Here is a 20166-nt window from a genome sequence, read left to right as displayed (position 1 = left end):
GACGTCGACTTGAGAAACGTCTCTCAGAACATAAAAGGGCGATCCGTTTGGCAGATGTAGAACACTCAGCTATCGCCGAGCATGTCTGGACAACCCGCCACGACATCGACCCACACCGCGATGTTGTGGTTGTGGACAGGTCCCACCATTACCTAAAGCACACCTGGTTGGAATCGTTAAATATAAAATGCTCGGATGCCTTTTTGAACAGGAACAGTGGCTGCCAAGTTAACCTCATCACAGAGGCAGTAATTCTATCCATAGACAAACGCTGGCCACATCACCACCATATGTCACAGCCACAAGCATCAACAAACAATTAACCAGTGCACATCTCTATTCCAACTGCCATTCATGTATTGAATCTGAAGAAGGCTGCCTCCCAGCTGAAAGCTTATTAATTGTAACTCCAGTTTTGCTCTGAGAAACAGAATAAAATTTTTCATAACTACAATCATATAATAAATGACTCCAAGTCTCAGATTGACCGCAAGTGCATAAAGGAGAGCTGACTAGACCAAAGTAATGTACAGTAGTTTAAAATTTAATGAGCCATGGCCAGTTAAAATAAACGATGTTACCATAGAAGGAAAAAACCATTTGTTGTTACTATCATAAGTAAATTTAACTGTTGAAATAAACAATCTAGTCACCTCCCCAGCTGTACTAAGATCCCATCTCTGTTGCCACATACCAATCAACTGCGTTAGAACATTTTGCTTAGCTTTAGCTATCTCTATAGTGACATCAGATGTAATATTCATGAAAGAAACCACAGTAGGAGAGGGGTCACTTTGAACCAAACTGACCAGGGGGACGGCAGTTAGGTGGCGCTGCAGTCGATCTTTGCCGCCCCCGCCCACCAGAGGGCGCACCAAGCTGACCAGGGGGAGGCCGCTAGGTGGCGCTGCAGTCGAACTTCGCACCCCACCCACTAGAGGGCGCACCAAGGTGACCGGGGGGGGGGGCTGCCGCTAGGTGGCGCTGCAGTCGAAACATTGCCCCTCCCGCTAGAGGGCGCATCGAACTGACCAGGGGGCGCGGTCTACCCCCCGCCCGCTAGAGGGCGCACCAAGCTGACCGGGGGAGGTCTTCAACTCCCGCCAGATGGCGCTGCCATCGAAAAACTTTGAACCGATTTTGTCAGCGGGTGGTCTTCCTACATCCCCCACCTCTGTCACCAGGTGGCGCTGCCATCGAAACACTTTGAACCGATTTTGTCAGCAGGTGGTCTTTCCCCCTCCCCATCTTTGCCGCCAGGTGGCGCTTCCACGAAATACTTTCAACAATACTGACGGGGGTTGTGTTCCACCCTCCCTCTTCTCAGCCCGCCGCTAGGCGGCGGTACCGTCGCACAATGTTAAAACATGCATGGTGTAACATGTCTTATGACATCATAATCCTTTGTGGTAATTCTTGGAATTCAAAGAGGGTTTTGTTCCCCCATGAATTTGAAGGTGTTTTCACAATATCACAAAAGGATACGATGAATTTCATGTACTTCGCGATGATTATGACTCTGAACAAATTTTACATGTGCTTTCTTTAAAGTATAAAGATTATCAACAACTTTTAGATGGGTTGAACAGTGTTCATCCCCTTATTTCATTTACAGTACACACAAAGACTGTTGCAAAATATCAATTTTCAGTGAATGTGCATGTAAAATTTGTTCAGAGTCATAATCATCGCGAAGTACATGAAATTCATCGTATCCTTTTGTGATATTGTTCCACACTCCTGGTAGATGGATTTCAGAAAGTGCCACCACCCACTTCCCACTCACATTAATTTCCCGGGGTAATTGGGTGTTATCGGGATACATGTCCATACTTGCATTACTTGGTAGGGTTAGGTAAAACATCTTTGCTTCGTACCCAAGAATTGTAGGATGCAGGGTATCCAAGCCACTTCACAAGTAACTGTCTCTGACCACGCACTGTACGCTTCCCAAGTACTTTTTCAATCAGATACACGTTTTCAGGTACCTCGTTATCAAAACTGACTCTCTGTAGCTGATGTTCATAAAATGTACCTTCTGTCACCTCACCATCTCTACCTTTAACCTTATATACTACAGGGTGCCTTTTGATTACCTGAGCTATGAAAAACACCTCCTCAGACCAATTCCCTCTGAACGCTTTTCGAAAATTATAGCTATCATCACTAAGAACAACATGGTCACCGATTTTAAACTTGGGTTCCGAAACTTTTGGATGGGGTCTATATAATTTAGCATAAACTGTTTCTTCATTATGCATGGTGACACCTGCAGGGGCCATACCAATAGATCTGTGTACAGTTTCATTATACGTTTTCACTAATATTTGCAGCACGTGAATATATTTATCATTTTTTGAATATGTAACCCATTTATAAATTTTTTCTTTTAATGTTCGAATAAATCTTTCTGCCATAGAAGCTTTCTTTTCACTTCTAGTGGTGTGAAAGTGGATATTTTTAGATTTGAATAATGCACGCACTTGTTTATTAGTAAATTCCTTTCCTTGGTCACTATTAATATTAAATGGTACTTCTTCTTTAAAAATAGATTTGAAAGCTTTAACTACTTCTTGTGAATGTTTAGATTTTACTGGTCTTACTCAACCATATCGTGAAAAGCAATCAATACACACGAGAAGAAAATGAACACCATTATTTGCTTTAGCAAGATTTGACATATTGGCTAAATCACATTGAAATGTATGGTGAAGACCAGGAACTTTCATCTGGTTACGAGGAAAATTTCTTCGTTGCTGTCTGTGTCTCACATATGTGGGCTGTCCCGATAACCATTCTTTCACAGAATGTTTGGGTAATTTTGTATGTTTTTGTAAAGCATTAACACTAGCAAAGCTCCCCACCACAGTGGGATTATAATAATCTTCTAACATGTTCTCCTTATTGCAGGTAAAACAACACTAACTCTGGAACAGAAGATACTTACCTTTATAGTACTTTTCATACTTTTTGTAATGGGAGAATTGTGGACTGTCCTTGAAAAGAGAGCTGTGTCAAGATTTTATCAGAATAATGATTCCTTTGTAAATAATTTTGTTAACAGTGTTCAATAAAAGACTTCGTTCATTATAATTCTGTCTTCCTTAAAAGTTATATTTAAAATCACTTTCAACTGACAAAATACTACCACTGATTTGTTAATGAATACTTTAATTATGTTCAAATAATGCCATTGATTTGTTAATGAATACTTTAATTATGTTCAAATAATACCTTTGATTTGCTCATGAATACTTTAAAAAAATACCATTAATTTGTTCATGAATACTTAAAATAATACCATTGATTTGCTCATGAATACTTAAAATAATACCATTGATTTGTACATGAATACTTTAATTTATTGCCTGTTGTTTAAAATAGTCTTGTCATTTAAAATTCTTTTAAAAATATACCAACCACCAGTAAAATTTAAAAAAACACCTTCAAATTCATGGGGGAACAAAACCCTCTTTGAATTCCAAGAATTACCACAAAGGATTATGATGTCATAAGACATGTTACACCATGCATGTTTTAACATTGTGAGAAGAGGGAGGATGGGAACACAACCCCCGTCAGTATTGTTGAAAGTATTTCGTGGAAGCGCCACCTGGCGGCAAAGATGGGGGAGGGGGAAGACCACCTGCTGACAAAATCGGTTCAGTGTTTCGATGGCAGCGCCACCTGGTGACAGAGGTGGGGGATGCAGGAAGACCACCCGCTGACAAAATCGGTTCAAAGTTTTTTGATGGCAGCGCCATCTGGCGGGGGTTGAAGACCTCCCCCGGTCAGCTTGGTGCGCCCTCTAGCGGGCGGGGGTAGACCGCGCCCCCTGGTCAGTTCGATGCGCCCTCTAGCGGGAGGGGCAATGTTTCGACTGCAGCGCCACCTAGCGGCAGCCACCCGGTCACCTTGGTGCGCCCTCTAGCGGGTGGGGTGCGAAGTTCGACTGCAGCGCCACCTAGCGGCCTCCCCAGGTCAGCTTGGTGCGCCCTCTGGCGGGCGGGGGGCGGCAAAGATCGACTGCAGCGCCATCTAGCGCGCCCCCCCTGGTCAGTTTGGTTCAAAGTGACCCCTCTCCTACTAACCACTATGCCTTTTTTTAAGTAATAACAAAGGGCCCGATACACAATGTACAAGTCTAGCGGCAAATGCCCGGCCAAAACCTGCATAGCATTCGTTGAGACTGTTCTGCACAAATTAGAAATAACATAAAGCATTGAGCGCTGAATCGATAACAATTTCTGTTTAAATTTAACGTTAGTAACTCTGAAGTACCACACTGATGCTCCGTACGCAACTATGGGTAAGAAGACTGCCTTGTAGTATAAATTTAAAACTTTCCTTTTCAACCCCCAATCTGACCGTGTTAATCGAATTATTGCTGCACTAAACCTTTTAATTTTTTCGTGTAAGTAATTTAAATGTGGGAAAAACGATAATCTATCATCAGTTCTTATACCTAGATATTTCACCTCAGATACTAGGGGAATCTGCCTCCCCTTAATTAAAGCTTTTGGCGGTCGCGCATAATTTAGTTTCCCCTTAAGAAGCATCATAACAGTTTTAGTTGTAGATATCAATACTTTGTGCAGATCAGCCCATGACACTAGACTTTCCAATACCTGGGCCACTCTTATTTCAAGCACAGCCCTGGATTTACCAGTAATAAATAAAACCAAATCATATGCATAAGCAATCTTATGCAGATTTTCAATTGATTGTTCTAGCCATAAATTAAGTACTAAGTTCCAAAAAAGTGGGCCCAATACAGACCCCTGAGGACACCCTCTCGAAAGATTCCTATTAAACTAGATGCTTAGCTTTCAGTATAATTTTCCTACAATACAAATAACTCTGTATCGTCCTATACAATAAGTCTGGACATTGCATACCCCTTAATGCAGACAGAATACTCATGCCACACCATGTCAAAAGCTCCAGTAAAATCTATAAAGATGGCTAACACATACTTATCCTCTGCCTGGTTGGTGAAATTCATGAGATCATTAATGGCATCCTCCGTAGAATGCCCTCTCTTGAAACCATACTGATAAGGCAGGGTCAAACCATTTTTATCCATGACTTGGTTCAATCTTAAAAATAACAAATCTTTCAAAAACTTTGCCAAGATTGGCCAATAACGAAATTGGTCTATACCCTCTTGGGTCATTTGGTTTTTTACCCGGCTTAACTAACAACTTGATCAAACCAACTTTCCAGATCCCAGGAAAGGTACCTTGAAGTAAGCATTTATTATACAAGTTTAACAAGATGTTAGGATAAAGCTCAATCATTTTAAGAACAGCAATATTCTCTACTAAATCGATTCCTGGGGCTTTGGAAATGTTAATTTTCTTAGAAACGGCTCTCAATTCCTCTGAAGTAAATAAGCTAATATCAACAGACCCAAGGTATATTACATTAGAGTCCTTGATGCCTTCTTGCTCTGTTGTCTCCCCCCCTTCTTCCTCATGAGGAAACAACTCCGATGTTATTGCCTGCACTATTGTAATCCAATCAGTTGTTTCCACTCCATTGACGATTACGGTATTCATTATCTCTCCAGGTCTTACTTTATTCATACTTAGTTTATAAATTAATCCCCAAGGATCTGTATTGCCCACACTAGTAACTAGATTTCTCCAAGCCTTTAATTTACTCTCATAAATAGCCCTATAATAAATTTTCTTTTTATTCCTATACCATGCATGATAAAATTGATCCTCATTCAGCCCCCACCGCCTATATCTCTGATATGCCTTCCTACATAAAAATACTTCTTTCCTTAACCTGGATAATTCCGCATTCCACCAATTAACAACTCGCCTCTTAACTTGTTGTCTTCTTGAGGCACAACTGAGGGCTCTAAGCAATGAAGACTGAACGAAAGCAGCATACTCACAAGCATTTAAAAAATTAAAATTAACCATATTGTCACCTGAAAAATCTAAAGCCACTGACCGTGCAAAACTAGACCAGTTAATCTTCTTATAAGTAAATCTAGTTAATTCAAAATTATCAAAATCTAAAGAAGTATTTAAATCAGCCAAATTAATATGAAAAACCAAAGATCTATGATCACTATTCGTATAGTCCGTTTTCACAAGCCAATGACAGATTCGTCTGGATAACCCCTGAGTAACTAAAGTCAAATCAATATTCGACCTGCCATGAACATTATTAAAAGTATAAGGCTGACCTGATATATTGACTACACACAAATTATTCATTAAAATAAAGTCCTCCATTAAGCGACCTCTCTGATCAGTCATGCCGCTAAACCATAAGTTAGACTTTGCATTGGAATCCAATGCAATAATTGGATTCCAATGCAATACAACCAATTTCACTGAAAACATTTCCATATAATGGATAGAATTAACAATTTCGTGACTTGGAGGACAATAAAGAGATATTAAATTAAAAGTCAACCTAGGAGTACTAATGTTCACACATGTTGAGTTCTGACTACACAGCCCAGAGAGGACAGTTACCTGCAATAACTTATTAAAGACCACAATTGCTGTTTTAGGTTTCACATCAACTACACTTATAACTCTGGCATCAGCAGGAAAACCAACAATTTTATGTCCATGTGCAAAGGAACCAACATACGGCTCCTGCATACACAAAATGTCAACACTTTCTTGCACGGCCACCATTCTAATTTCATCAGTAACCGCACGACATCTTTGGGCATTGAGTTGAACCAACTTAAGCACACTACCTTCATCTTTATGTTGAAAACTACCATTCACATTAAAAGTACTACAGTTATCCATCATAGGTACGCGTACTGGCGAACTCTAGGGCCTTTTTATACTCAGGACAACTACTACTCTTTAATGAGTGATCATAAACTCTACCTCTGCGCTTGCAGTTCACACAACATGGATCTTTATTTTTATTTGGGCAATCAACAAAAAGATGGCCACCCTGAGCACAATGACCACACGACAGTCTTGTGTGTGCAGTGTTGTATAGAGTGGCCATACCCCAAACACTTAAAACATTTAGTCACAACTGTAAAACGCCTGAATTTGTGTGACGTATATCCAAAATACAACTTGTCATTACACATCAAATTTTGCAACATATGAGGAGCTACCCCAATCACCCAATTATTAAACCTTGCCTTGGAACTGTTACTAAATCTAAAAACAATGCCCTCTCTGACCTCTTGCTCCTCATATCCATAATCTTGAAGGTTTTTCTTATATAAATCCCTAATAATATCCTCCTGAGTTAATTCCTTAGGTACATCATACACTAAGATGGTAGGGTTCTGTAACTTTACTTTATCCAGATTAATACCCTTTTGAAAAATACCTCTGCCTTACTGAGTTTATCCAAATCCTTATCTGTTTCAACTAAGTCTCCTTTATTTCGCATAGCTCTTAGATTTCTAATTTTTATTTCTTGAAACTTTTCCTTTAATGTGTTAACAATAACTTCTTTGACTTCCTTACTTGACTTATACTGTTCTGAGGACTCCTCAGCCTTGAAAATAACCTTATTATTTAATCTTGCCACTTTGCTCAGCTTCCTGTTATTATCCACCATACAGATATCATTTAATATTACCTGTTCACCTAATTGAGGCTGGCTGAATCCAGCCCTAACCTTGTCCGCATAAGTCCCCTTTTGTTCTGCAACATTAGATAGGAAAGCCTGCCCCCTTACAATGTCATCTAATAAACTGGCACGCACCTCCATCTCCTCTACCCTTGTTTTAAGACGTTAATTGTCAATGACTAATGCTGTTGATATAGTCTCCATGTCTATCCATACGTCAAGTAAGAAATTAGTTGCAGCTTTAGTCACTTTATTATTTTCACTAGTCATGTAGTCAATAACTTTTTTCTTCAACTTTGTTACAAGCTCAAAAATAGTAGACCCGTCAGGGTACCTCTGCCTTTGATCCTGTATGTTAGCAACAATTATTTCACTCTCACGAACATTTGTGCCTGTACTTCTTCTCCCCGATTCCGAATAAAAACTATCTACATCAGAAACCATATTATCAGGCTGAATATCCAGAAAATCAGTTATCTTACCATTTGACAAATCATTTATGAAATCTGTTACGGCAACATCTTCTTCTAACTGCACCCCCTGTTCAACCATGCTTTAACTACGTTTTCCACACCACCTACCTGGATACGAGAATCAGCTTTACCAGACGTCCCAGCTTTAGTATTCACACTAACAGTACTCATTGCACCACTACCTCCACTACTTAAAACACTACTTGCTTTAATATTTTTAACTTTAGACGATTTCTCAGAAACTTTCTTTACAGAATCAGTATTGTACAACGTGGGAACTCTGGAAGGAAGTGGGGGGAAAGCTCCAATCTTCTCTTCCTTCCCCCCTCCTTTACCAAGCTTCTTACTATTAATTCTGCCTTCCATTAACTATAATAGTCGGTTCAAAGCAACCGACTATTTTAACTGAGACGCAACAATATTATTAACTGAAGATTAGTTAACTACGCCAAAAACTATAACGTCAATAAATAAATATATCAAGAATTAATGTAAGAAAACAGTAGCAATCGAGCTAGCAACCAGCTCAGTCTGCAGTCGCGGAGAACTTTTGCCACACACCCGAGCACTAGCCTAGTCACCAGAAAAGATCAACAGATCAACAAATATTCTTCCTATAGAAAATGATATCACAAAATCGTTGCCATATGAAGAGGCGATCAGACTATTCAGCCAAAAACCGCCGTAACCAATTGGTCATGCGCGCGGGTGAGTACACGTTCCTTGGGTGACTCGGGTTCAAGCCCGTGGTTGCTAAATACGGTGTTGTTTATTGTATTCTGTCTACCTTGTGAACTTCTCTGAGCGTGTCATCATCCCCGAGTATAAACAGAAAAATTATTTAAAAAAAAAAATGTAGGGGAAAAAGTATTATAGAGGTGTGTCAGGCAGTTAATTAATAAAAATATTTTGTGATATTTGTTAGGTTTTTAAATTTGTAATTTGTTGTGATTTGTTTTCTCATTCTGAATAAATACCCACTTTCGTGCCTAATTTTGTATTATTTTTCTTAAAGAGGGCTCCAAAACTGTATAAGCTTCAAGCTGCACAAAACCTGTATCCACCCTTGTAAATAATGTAATAAAAATAATCTTTCTCGCTGTTCCAACCTAGGGTTAGGTCAGGTGAATCAAGGCCTTCAATCTTTTTCTATTTTCCAAAATCTTATCTTTTGTCATTCTCTACCACTCAATTCCTTCGTTTTCACACCTTCCCTAATCTGCAAAACTATAACACGATCTCTCCACCTTTTCCGACGTTTTCCTCTCGGCCTCTTCTTGTCCATTTTCATCTCAAACATTCTTCTTAGTATTCTGTTCGAGTTCATTCACTTCATGTGTCCAAGCCATCGCTAACGTGATGCAGTCGCCTTATCCTTCGAACTTTTTACTCCCAAGTTCATTCTGATGTCAATATTTCTAATCTCGTCTCTCTTCTAGTTTAGCTAGCATAGTCCTTATACCTTCATTTCCATTTCTTGGATTCTGCTGGTATCCTTTTCATTCATCCTCCACGTCTCAGCATTATAGGTCAAAATAGGGACAAAATATGCTCTATTTATCAGCTTTTTACACTTCATTGGAACTTCCCTAGCCCATGTTATGGGCTAGGGAAGAACGTTACAGAAGAAACTCTGACTAGCTGCTATTCTTCATGGCATTTTCATACCTAGGCTGCCATCCTTTGTTAATACACTCCATAGGTACTTAAAATTGTCCAACATTCCATTCCCTAATTTTATTTCTTTTACACTCACTTCTCCCCCTCTGTCCATCACCATCTCTGCTTTAAGCCTGACGTAGCCTAGTTGTCAGGAGCGTGAATGCAATAGCACATGCACTTTGATCGGACTGGGGTTCAAGGCCGTGACTGCTAAATACAATTATCGTTTGAATTTGATGATTTATTGCAAACTCCGCTGACCTGGTGGTCATGCCGGAGTATAAACAAGCACTTTTTTTTTGGTTACTTATCTTTAGACCATGCTCACTGACTACACTTTCCCAATATGTTAATTTCTCGTGAAATTCTTCCTCCTTATTTTCCCAGAGGACAACGTCATCTTCAAACACAGCTGTTCCACCTTTTTTATCATCCACTGTTACAAGTTTTTTATCATCCACTGTTGTCCATGACAATAATAAAAATTAGTCGTGACAATACACTGCCCTTTCGAATATAAATAATACCAAAAATTAATACTTTAACTCATAAATTAACTGTTTTATTAGTTTTTTCTTTTCTTTTTTTTTTTATTACAAACGAAAGTCAGGTTTACCGTCCTATCTGTCGTATTCCTACCAACTGTACTCGCTCGGCTTGCAGAACAACATTCGCCCTAACTCAAAATCGTGGTGAATATCCGCAGTATATTGATTTTTCCAACATCTATCTACCCAGGGGCTCACATCTGGTGAGTATGAGCTTGGCACACCCAAGACACTGAGCTGGATATCATCATTCTTCTCTTCCTTGGTGATACCCTTTTATTTCCCTCTCTCTCTCTCTCTCTCGGAGTAGTTCAGAAATTTTTTTTTGGCTGGTGCAGCATAAGCCTCTGGCTTCCTTGCACCATATGGCTAACAACAATAATAATAATAATAATAATAATAATAATAATAACGGACCATCCTGAATGAGAGAACCATGTTTTGCATGAGCAAACTAAATTTAATTTAATTTATTTCATTTGATTTAACAGCCAATCAGCGTGAAGAAGTGGGCGGAGCTACATCTGTCCATCATTTACATTTTAGTCAATTTTTGCATTTCCGTGTTTTTATTTCATAGTTCAGCCAACTTTCATTGAGGAGATGAGGGCGCGGTTGATCGTGCTTAATTAATTAATAATATCCCCACTTGAGGATTGCAATTAGCTGAAAATTACGTGGGCGGCTGTATAAGGTCGATTTGGAAACTGGGGTTGGAAACCACTGCTTTGTGTTTCTGTGGGGACAGTGAGAACTGGAGCCATGTTCTGCTTTCGTGTACAGCGTACGAGGAGGAGAGGGATGAATTATTTAGTGTTTAACGTAACCTGTGATAATGTCAAGGTTATTGTAAAGGACATCAAGAACTTTGTGGCTTTGCGACGATTTTCATTTTCGGCATCGGTTTTTAAGAAGAGACTTACTTTGATGGCTAGGGCTATTTGAAGGACTTGTGGACTTATGGAATTTAACCCCAAGGGCTCACATCTGGTGAGTATGGGCTTGGAACACCTAAGGTCCTGAGCTGGATATCATCATTCTTCTCTTTCTTGATGATTCCCTTCTCTCTCTCTCTCTCTCTCTCTCTCTCTCTCTCTCTCAGGGTAATTCAGAAATTTTTATTTTGACTGGTGCAACATAAGCCTCAGGCTTCCTTGCACCATATGGGTAATAATAATAATAATAATAATAATAATAATAATAATAATAATAATAATAATAATATAACGTCGATTAATATTATCTTGATATTGGGCTTCATCCTCTGTCGTTAATCCTTTCGACCTTGTTCCTCTCAATAATCGTATTAGGGATTGTAAAAAACGGCACACTAAGAATTATAAAAAAGGAACAACTTTTGATGAAAGACTGATTATTACATTGACTATATTCAATGTAATGATCAGTCTTGGTGACTGGTGACTAAAACAACCAAAAATAATTTTCTTACGAATATTCTAACATTACTTTGATCGCAAATTTCGATGCAGCTGAAACTTGTCATTTATGCAGAGTTTAAATTGAATTAATATTAAAACTGTTTTAATAAAGATACTAACTGTACTAGTAGAAGTATTCTCATTCGCAAATAATTAGCATTAGCATTAGTAGAGGCATATGATGCAAGAAAGCAAGCTTATTCAGCATCAGCCAAAAAAAAAAACCCACTCCCATTTCACCCCTCCGTTCGTTCGAAATACCTGTCCAGTTGAGCTTTAAATTTGTTTAGGCTATCAACTTCAACAACAAGTGATGGAAGTCGGTTCCACCAACCAACCACCCGCTGGCCAAAGGCAAATTTCCGCACATCTATCCGACATCCGTCCTTCCTCAATTTGAATTTATGCCCTCTGAGGTGATTATTCTGAGCAAGATGAAGAATCCCATTGGCATTGAGCATGCTCAAACCATTCAAAGCCTTATACACGTCTATCAGATCACCTCGCCGGTGCCTAGTCTCCAGACTCTGTAATTTGCAAAACTTAAGCCTTTCTTCGTAAGAGCAACCCTTTGTTCCATTTACTAATCTTGTTGCCCTTCTCTGTACCCGTTCCAGCAGCTCTACATCCTTCTTGAAATGAGGCCTCCACACCTGTATACAGTACTCAAGATGTGGCCTTACCATTGCCTTATACAAGGGAATAATCACCTCCTTATCCCTGCTAGAAAAATTCCTGTATATCATTGACAAGACACCATGAGCTACTCTTGCAGCTCGTCTGCACTGCTCAGAGAACTTCATATCTGCCTGCACAATTACCCCCAGGTCCTTTTCATTCTCCACCACTGTCAGTATAGTACCGCAGAGTTGATACGTTGCTCTGGGGTTACTGTTTCCCATATGTAGTACTTTACATTTGTCAATGTTAAACTTCATTTGCCACCTCTCAGCCCACCTGTTCAACCTTTCCAGATCCTGTTGCAGCAGCATAGCGTCAGTAGTGTCCTTAACGACCCTGCCAACCTTTGTATCAGCTGCAAACTTGGACATTAAACTTGATATACCATCATCAATATCATTCATAAACACCGAAAACAACAACGGACCCAACACTGAACCTTGAGGAACTCCACTAATAACAGTCAACGTTGAGCAGTGTCCATTGATTACCACTCTCTGTCTTCTGCCACTCAACCATCCCCTTATCCATAGCAGCAATTTGCCTCCAATGCCACACTGCTCCAATTTGTGCAGCAGTCTTCCATGTGCAACAGTATCAAAAGCCTTTCTAAGATCCAAATATATAATATCAAAGTTATTCCCTGCATCCAGTTCTTTTGTGACTACATCATAGTATCCAATCAAATTGGTCAGGCAAGACCTGCCCTTAACAAAACCATGCTGCGTCTGAGCTATAACTGAATTCTTGTCTAGATGATCCTGCAGTGCTTCTTTAACCAGTGCCTCCATTAATTTACCTGGAACAGAAGTTAAACTAACAGGCCTATAATTACTTGTGTCAGCCTTTGATCCTCCTTTGTGAATTGGGGTTACATTTGCACATCTCCAGTCTATGGGTACCTCCCCTGAGTCCAAAGAAGCTCTCATAATTATGGCTAGGGGTTTGCATACTTCCTTTGCTGCCTCCTTTAATATAACTGGATAGATCCCATCCACCCCAGGTGCCTTTTTTATGTTTATCCTCAACAATCTCTCCTCCACTTTCCTCTCAGTTATTACAAAATCATCCAGCTCACTGCCAATGTTTACTTTACCTACATCATTCTCCTTCCTGAATAACTCCTCATGCGTGAATGTAGATGCAAAATACTCGTTTAGATTGTTAGCCATCTGAACAGGATCCTCAACTGTTGAACCATTAATATCCAGTGGACCAATCTGATTCATCCCTTGCCTTTTCGAGTTCAAGTATGTAAAGAACTCTTTTCTGTTTTTCTTTGCATCCTTTGCCAAGGATTTTTCGTAGTCTGCCTTTGCCTGCCTAATCTCCTTTGTGACTTGGTTACAGACCAACTTATATCTATCATAGGCTTCCATGTCACCCATTAATTTGTATGTATCCCATGCATTTTTCTTCTCTGCCACATGTCTCATTAGTTCATCTGACAACCATTTAGGCCTAAACCTTGAACAATATTTCTTAGTTGGTATGTAAAGCCTGGTAGCCTCCAAGATTAGTTCCTTGAATGCTTCCCATTTTGAGTTTGCTGTTGGTAACATCATCAGTTGGTCCCACTGTATAGAATTTAAATACTGTCTCAGACCATCATAGTCGCCTTTACGAAAACAAAAACCCTTCCCTTTACCTCTGATGGTAGTTACCTCCTTGAGTAAATCCCACTTCAACACACTGGGATCACTGCCACCTAGTGGTTCATTTATCTGCAGGTTCTTAATGCATGAAGAATCACTACTGATAATCAGATCAAGAGTATTGCTCCCTCTTGTTGCCTCACGAACATGCTGATGTAGAAAACAATCATCCAATAAATCCACAAAAGCCTTGCTAGTGTGCGAGTGACCAACCACAAATTCCAGTCAATATCTGGGAAATTAAAATCTCCCATTATAAGACTCTCTGATTTACTGGCCCACTCTATTTCCCTGTACAATATCTTATTATACTCATCAGAGTCATTAGGCCTATAGCACACTCCTACTCTCAATTTTGATTTCCCTATGCTTATGTCACACCAAACTGACTCGACACTGCCCTGTCCATCGATGTCGACTGGCTTCAGTTCCTTGGACTTTATGTGTTTCTTAATTAATAGCATAACCCCTCCTCCCCTCCTGTCCTGTCTATCCTTTCTATACACATTGTATTCCCCAAATTCCAGTTCCGCATTACTTATATATGTGTGACACCACGTCTCTGATATCCCAACAATATCTGCCTTTGATGTTTTGAGCAATACCTCAAATTCATCAAATTTATTTACCAAACTCCTAATGATATAATGGAAAAAGGACCAATATTAAAGGAAAGAGGGGGAGTCATTAGTTACTTAATCACTGATATTGAAGGTATATCAGGCTTAGTGTCGAAGTTTGCAGACGATACAAAGGTTGGCAGGGTTGCTAATGACAGTAATGGCAGTGTGCTACTGCAACAGGATCTAGATAATTTGGGCAGATGGGCTAAGAAGTGGCAATTGAAGTTTAACCTTGACAAATGCAAAGTACTGCATATGGGTAGAAGTAACCCGAGAGAAAAGTACCAACTGTGTGGTACTACACTTAAGGTGTAGAAAATGAAAAAGACCTGGGAGTAATTGTGCAGTCAGATATGAAGTTTTCTGAGCAATGCAGACAGGCTGCCAGGGCAGGTCATGGGGTTTTGTCGATGATATATAGGAATTTTGCTAGCAGGGAAAAGGAGGTGATTGTCCCTCTGCATAAGGCAATGGTTAGGCCACGCCTTGAGTACTGCGTACAGGTCTGGATGCCTCATTTTAGGAAGGATGTGAATTTGCTTGAGTGTGTACAGAAAAGGGCAACAAGATTGGTGAGGGAATGAAGGGATCCTCTTACCAAGAGAGGCTTAAGTTCTGCAAATTGCATTGGCTGGAGACAATCCTGATGAAAAGTTCAGAATTGCATTCTGCAGATTTACTCGAAATTCATTGTATGAGGGACAAGATTACAACACGTGCTGCCAATCTTCCACACCTCCCCAATAACAGAGTTCCGTAAGAGACAAGCGAAAATTTAAACAGTTTCTGATTTAATAATCCATGTCCTGATAACAAATAGGAGAATAGAAGGTAAACAAGTCAAGACTATACCAGACTGTAGATTTTTTATCCGTAAGAGACTGTAGATTTTTTATCCGTCAACTTCAGGAAAATATTTTACGTGTTACACTGCTCAGTGTTGTGCTATCCCACCTACTCTGCCCCAAACTGATCAACTCTTGCCAAAATCTTTGTCGTTCAGCTTTAACATCGACTTGAGTGTTTATAGAAATTCCAAGGATCTCAGTGGGAATCTGACGTTTCAAGCGATAACATAAGCCTCTGAAAATTACACAGAGATCGAGTGGTAACGTCCCAGCTAAAACCTGCAAAGCGGGTGTTGAAACTGTTTGACAAATCATCAAAATACAAAGTAACATTGTACGCTGGATTGACATCAATTTTGATTGAAATTGTACAGTCCGCACCCTATCAGAGTGGTTCTTGTTAGATTTCAAGCTAAATAAAACTCACCACAAAGAACAATGCTTCTTAATGTATTAAGGGTATGTAGAACTGTAGCTACGACTGCACTTCAAGTGATGGTTGGGGCAGTCCCTTTGGATTTGTTCGTGCCTCATCGAGGACTGTGCTATGGCATTAAGAAGAAAATACCTACTATACGTTGTCATAGAAGTTGATATAAATTCTGACATTAAGAGGGAGAAGAGAAGAGAAGATTGTTAATTTGTGGTAAACAAGATGGGGCACTGGTCGAGTGACAAAGAAATTTATTCCGGATATTACCTTTTTAAGTGACAAAACAGTTCGAAGCTGGTTTACACCAAGTTTACAAACATCATTTTTAGCAACAGGTCACGGCTCGATGAAAGCGAAATTATTTCAGTTGGGACATTTAGATACAGATCTCTGTTTTTGGGGCAAGGTTGAAAGTTGGCACCATATATTATATGTGTGTACAATTTATGATAATGTCAGGGAATAATAAGGGAAATCATTGCTGAGAATGAGTTAGGTCGGGAAGAGATGTTCTTATCTAATAGGAGTGTATTTCAATTATTCCAGGATTTTGCAAAGAGAGCCTTTGAAATGAGGAAACGCTGTTAAACAGTTGAACCAGAATAGTGTGTTGGGAAGGTTACTGAAGTGTGTCCAGAATGCTCAAGAGACTAATGGTGATGATGATGAGGAGGATTATTATTATTATTTTATTACTACTATTTTTTATTTTATTTATGTTTTATTTATTTTTATTATATATATATATATATATATATATATATAATTTTTTTTTTTTTTTAGTGTTGTTGTCTCATATCATAACCTGAGACCTTATGTGTCCCATCTACTGGAACTGGCCCACCTTCCTGTGGTGTGGACGAGTATCTAGAAGCAGCCTTCCTGGTGATAGCTGCTTCTGGGTAGCCAAGAGGTCAGCATAGCACAACAACACAATATGCATTAAACTACACGAACATTGCACTATTACACGCTGGCCTGTTTTGCAGAGTCTGTTCAACGTACAAAGAAACGAGGTGGATTTGAACGGACGTTCTAGGAGTCACCCTATACACACAGATAAAAAAAAAAAGTCCGCACCCTATGCTGTGCGAGTAGCACAGTGGTATTGTCACCGTCCTCCCCACACCGGGTGGAAAAGGCCTGGGTTCGAATCCCGTCGATGACGCAAGAAATTTTAATGGGCTTTTTTCACTCCGTGGCCGAGTTAGTCGGTCTCAGACGTAGATAGTAAGGATTTTAACCCCAACAACTGGGGGTTTTTCATCCAGCAAAACAGGCAAACCGACCACATAGTGACATAGTGTTTTTTGACAAGCGGCACCGGTGCTTTCGCACAACACCGCATTTCAATCTCTTGTGAAGTAAGACAGTACAGTACTGTTAAGGCCAGATAGCATATGTTAGTGTATGTTCATGTTTGCTTAGTGCGGGTTACGTTGTTCATCTGGCCGCTTAGCCTAGGGTCCATGGAACACCACAGACCGCTAGTTACCGTCACTGGCACTGGGAGCCGGACCAGGTATGTGGGAAGAGAACTCTGGCTGGCCGACCCTGGGGTTAGCCTGAGCTTCCCAGGGAGAGCCAAAAAAAAAAAAAATAATAAATAAATAATAATAAAATAATAATAATAATAATAAAATAAAATAAAAAAAAATAATAATCAAATAATAATAATAATAAAAATAAAATAAATAAAAATAATAATAAAAAAAAATAAATAAAAAATAATAATAATAAAAATAAATTAAAAAATAATAAATAATAATAAAATAATAAAAAAATAACAAAATAATAAAAATAAAAAATTTTTTTTCTTCCTCTTCTCTTTCTTTTTGAAATAGGAGAAGGGGTGAGAGATTGAGGTGAAGAAAGAAGGTAAGCAGAAGAAAGAGGCAAAGCAGGGTGGGCTTCCCCCTCTGGGGGAAGCCCACCCTGCTTCGCCCAGAGGGGGAAGCAGGGTGGGTAGGTTGGGCTTCCCCTGAGGCAGGTTGGGCTTCCCCTCTGGGGGAAGCCCAACCTGCCTCAGGAAGAAGAGAACAGATTGTGAGGTCAAGTAACCCACAAAGTCAGATTGCCTAATTATGACCCTGCATTTGATGTCAAATGCCAGTCCCACTCCCAGAGGAGTATTTATATGAGTTCCTACACAAGTAGGAAAATCAGATATTGTCCTACGCCTTGAAGAGAGGAAGTGCCGGCAAGTGAGTGGGTGCCACATTGGGCAAGGGGCCCAGTGTCAGCAATTTAATCTTATTCATCCAAGGGTGACTTGTGGGCAATGAGCAGTGTCCCACACTGGGTAGAGGACTTGGATAACCTTCTCTTAGGGGATGAGAGGAGGCACATGGATTCATGAAGCTCGAGGATTGCTTGGAGTTCTTGTGTCTATTGTAGAAAAGTCCTTTTTGGGTTCGTGGGTTTGTCAGATAGCTTCCTTTGTGAACGTCGAGAGATTCCTGTTAGGTCAGGATAAAGATCAATATTCTGTTTGTGTTTTCTTTGATTCCATTCAGGATATGTTCTGTGAATTGAGTTTTGGGTTCACATAACACACGCAATTTAGAAACACAAATACGGGTTAATGTATTCAATTACTGTCAACCCTATAATAATTTGATTTTTTTTAAGTCCGCACCCTATGGAACCAAGCACAAGCAGCATAGGCAACCATAGGGAGAAACACAGAGTTATAGTAGATTCTTGAAAATCTTAGTCTTAATTCGCAAATTGAATAAATGAGGGAGAAAATTTAACCTGCTCTCAATAGTTATTCCCAAAAGTTTAATTTCCGTTACTACAGGTATTTGTGTATTGTTTATTTTAACTCTTGGTGGTCGACGAACGTCCAATTTAGAGCCAAGGATCATAATTTTTGTCTTGGTAAAACCAATTTTTAACTTATTTTCAACTGTCCATTGTTGAACATCAAATAAAAAATTTCTGATGTTTAGGAAAAAAAAAAACCAAACTATTATTTTCAGGCCACCCGAATAATGAAATTCGTCTGGCGTGCTGTGTATCTTATGTCTGCTAATTGCGTGTGTTTTATGGTCGATTTGTATGTTATGCTGGACGAAAAACTCCAGTTTCTGGGGGGAAACCTTGCTATTTACACTTGAGACCGACTAACTCAGCCACGGAGTGAAAAAAGCCCATTAAAGTTACTCGCGACATCGATGGGATTCGAACCCGGGCCTTTTCCACCGGTGTGGGGAGGACGGTGACGCTACCACTGTGCTATCGCATAGACTGATGTTTAGGTAAAGCGTAAAGTGTATTTAGGGTCAGACAGCGCCAGGGGTTCCCCCAGTTCCGCGTAGTTTACATTACGGTGTGATATAGTTCACTGTAAAGGCCAGAGATTTAAAAGTGCTTGGATCTTGAATGTGTGGTGTCATGTATCGTTTTTCTTCTGGCCATTTGCCGCTAGACCTCTACTGAGGTCCGATGTAGCCCGCACTTCGCCCCGTGGAGGCAGACCAGGTACTTAATAGTTTGAATTTACTCTGGCAGGTCCTGCCACCTAATTTCCTGAGATTTCAGTGGCTAGGACCTTTAAAAATAAATAAATAAAATAATAAAAAAAATAAATGAAAAATAAATAAATCTATATATACATATAATTATTATTTTAATTTGTAAAGAGTCTAAATCAGGATGGTCCAAAACAGTGTTGTCATTCATGGAACAGAGATCCCATCCCAATAACGATGGTAGTCATTGACAGTCCAGCTTGAAATTGATTCAGCAGAGCTGCATAATATCACAGTTTGTAAAGAGTCAGGAAGGTCCAAAACAGTGTTGTCATTCATGGAACAGAGGTCCCATCCCATTAATGATGGTAGTCGTTGACAGTCCAGCTTGAATTTGGGCAAGACGAGTTAATCAGGTGTATGTTCGTTCCAGGGATCTTCTTCTTGTGAAGAGCTCCTGGCAGTATTGCGAAAAGGCCTTGTACTCTCTGTCGCTGTCCAACAATTAATGCTCCTGGAGTTCTGGATTGAAGTTAATTCTGGTAATCAGTATGCAGCGAAGGCCGTCATACAAAGGGCAGTCATACATTAGGTGAGACCAACTCTCCAGCTCTCCACAATGGCAGAGGGGATCATCAATAATTCCAAGACTTGACAGTTTGGCTCTGATGGATCCCTGACCTGCTAACATGAAAGTTGTGTAGAGCCCGGGAGAGAACCATGAAGGAGACTTGGGATATACCTTGT

The 20166-nt window shown here is 39.7% G+C and overlaps 1 protein-coding gene across 1 annotated transcript; it reads right to left on the bottom strand.

Moving 5' to 3' along the window:
• Positions 1–1838: 1838 nt before the first annotated feature.
• LOC150075764 (uncharacterized) lies at positions 1839–2282 on the bottom strand. The gene has a single exon (XM_090387875.1). The coding sequence runs from the start codon at positions 2280–2282 to the stop codon at positions 1839–1841; it is 444 nt and encodes a 147-aa protein (XP_090244001.1).
• Between the last annotated feature and the right edge of the window lie 17884 nt (positions 2283–20166).

Source organism: Mastigoproctus giganteus, chromosome 13, assembly GCF_048544385.1.
Source record: "Mastigoproctus giganteus isolate SK-2022 chromosome 13, ASM4854438v1, whole genome shotgun sequence".
Classification (NCBI taxonomy): domain Eukaryota; kingdom Metazoa; phylum Arthropoda; class Arachnida; order Uropygi; family Thelyphonidae; genus Mastigoproctus; species Mastigoproctus giganteus.
Note: the sequence above shows the minus strand (reverse complement) of the source record. Positions and strands in the feature narration are given on the sequence as shown.

Excerpts from the sequence above, each read along its gene's own strand:
- LOC150075764 (XM_090387875.1), bottom strand. The coding sequence starts at position 2,282 with ATGGCCCCTGCAGGTGTCACCATGCATAATGAAGAAACAGTTTATGCT.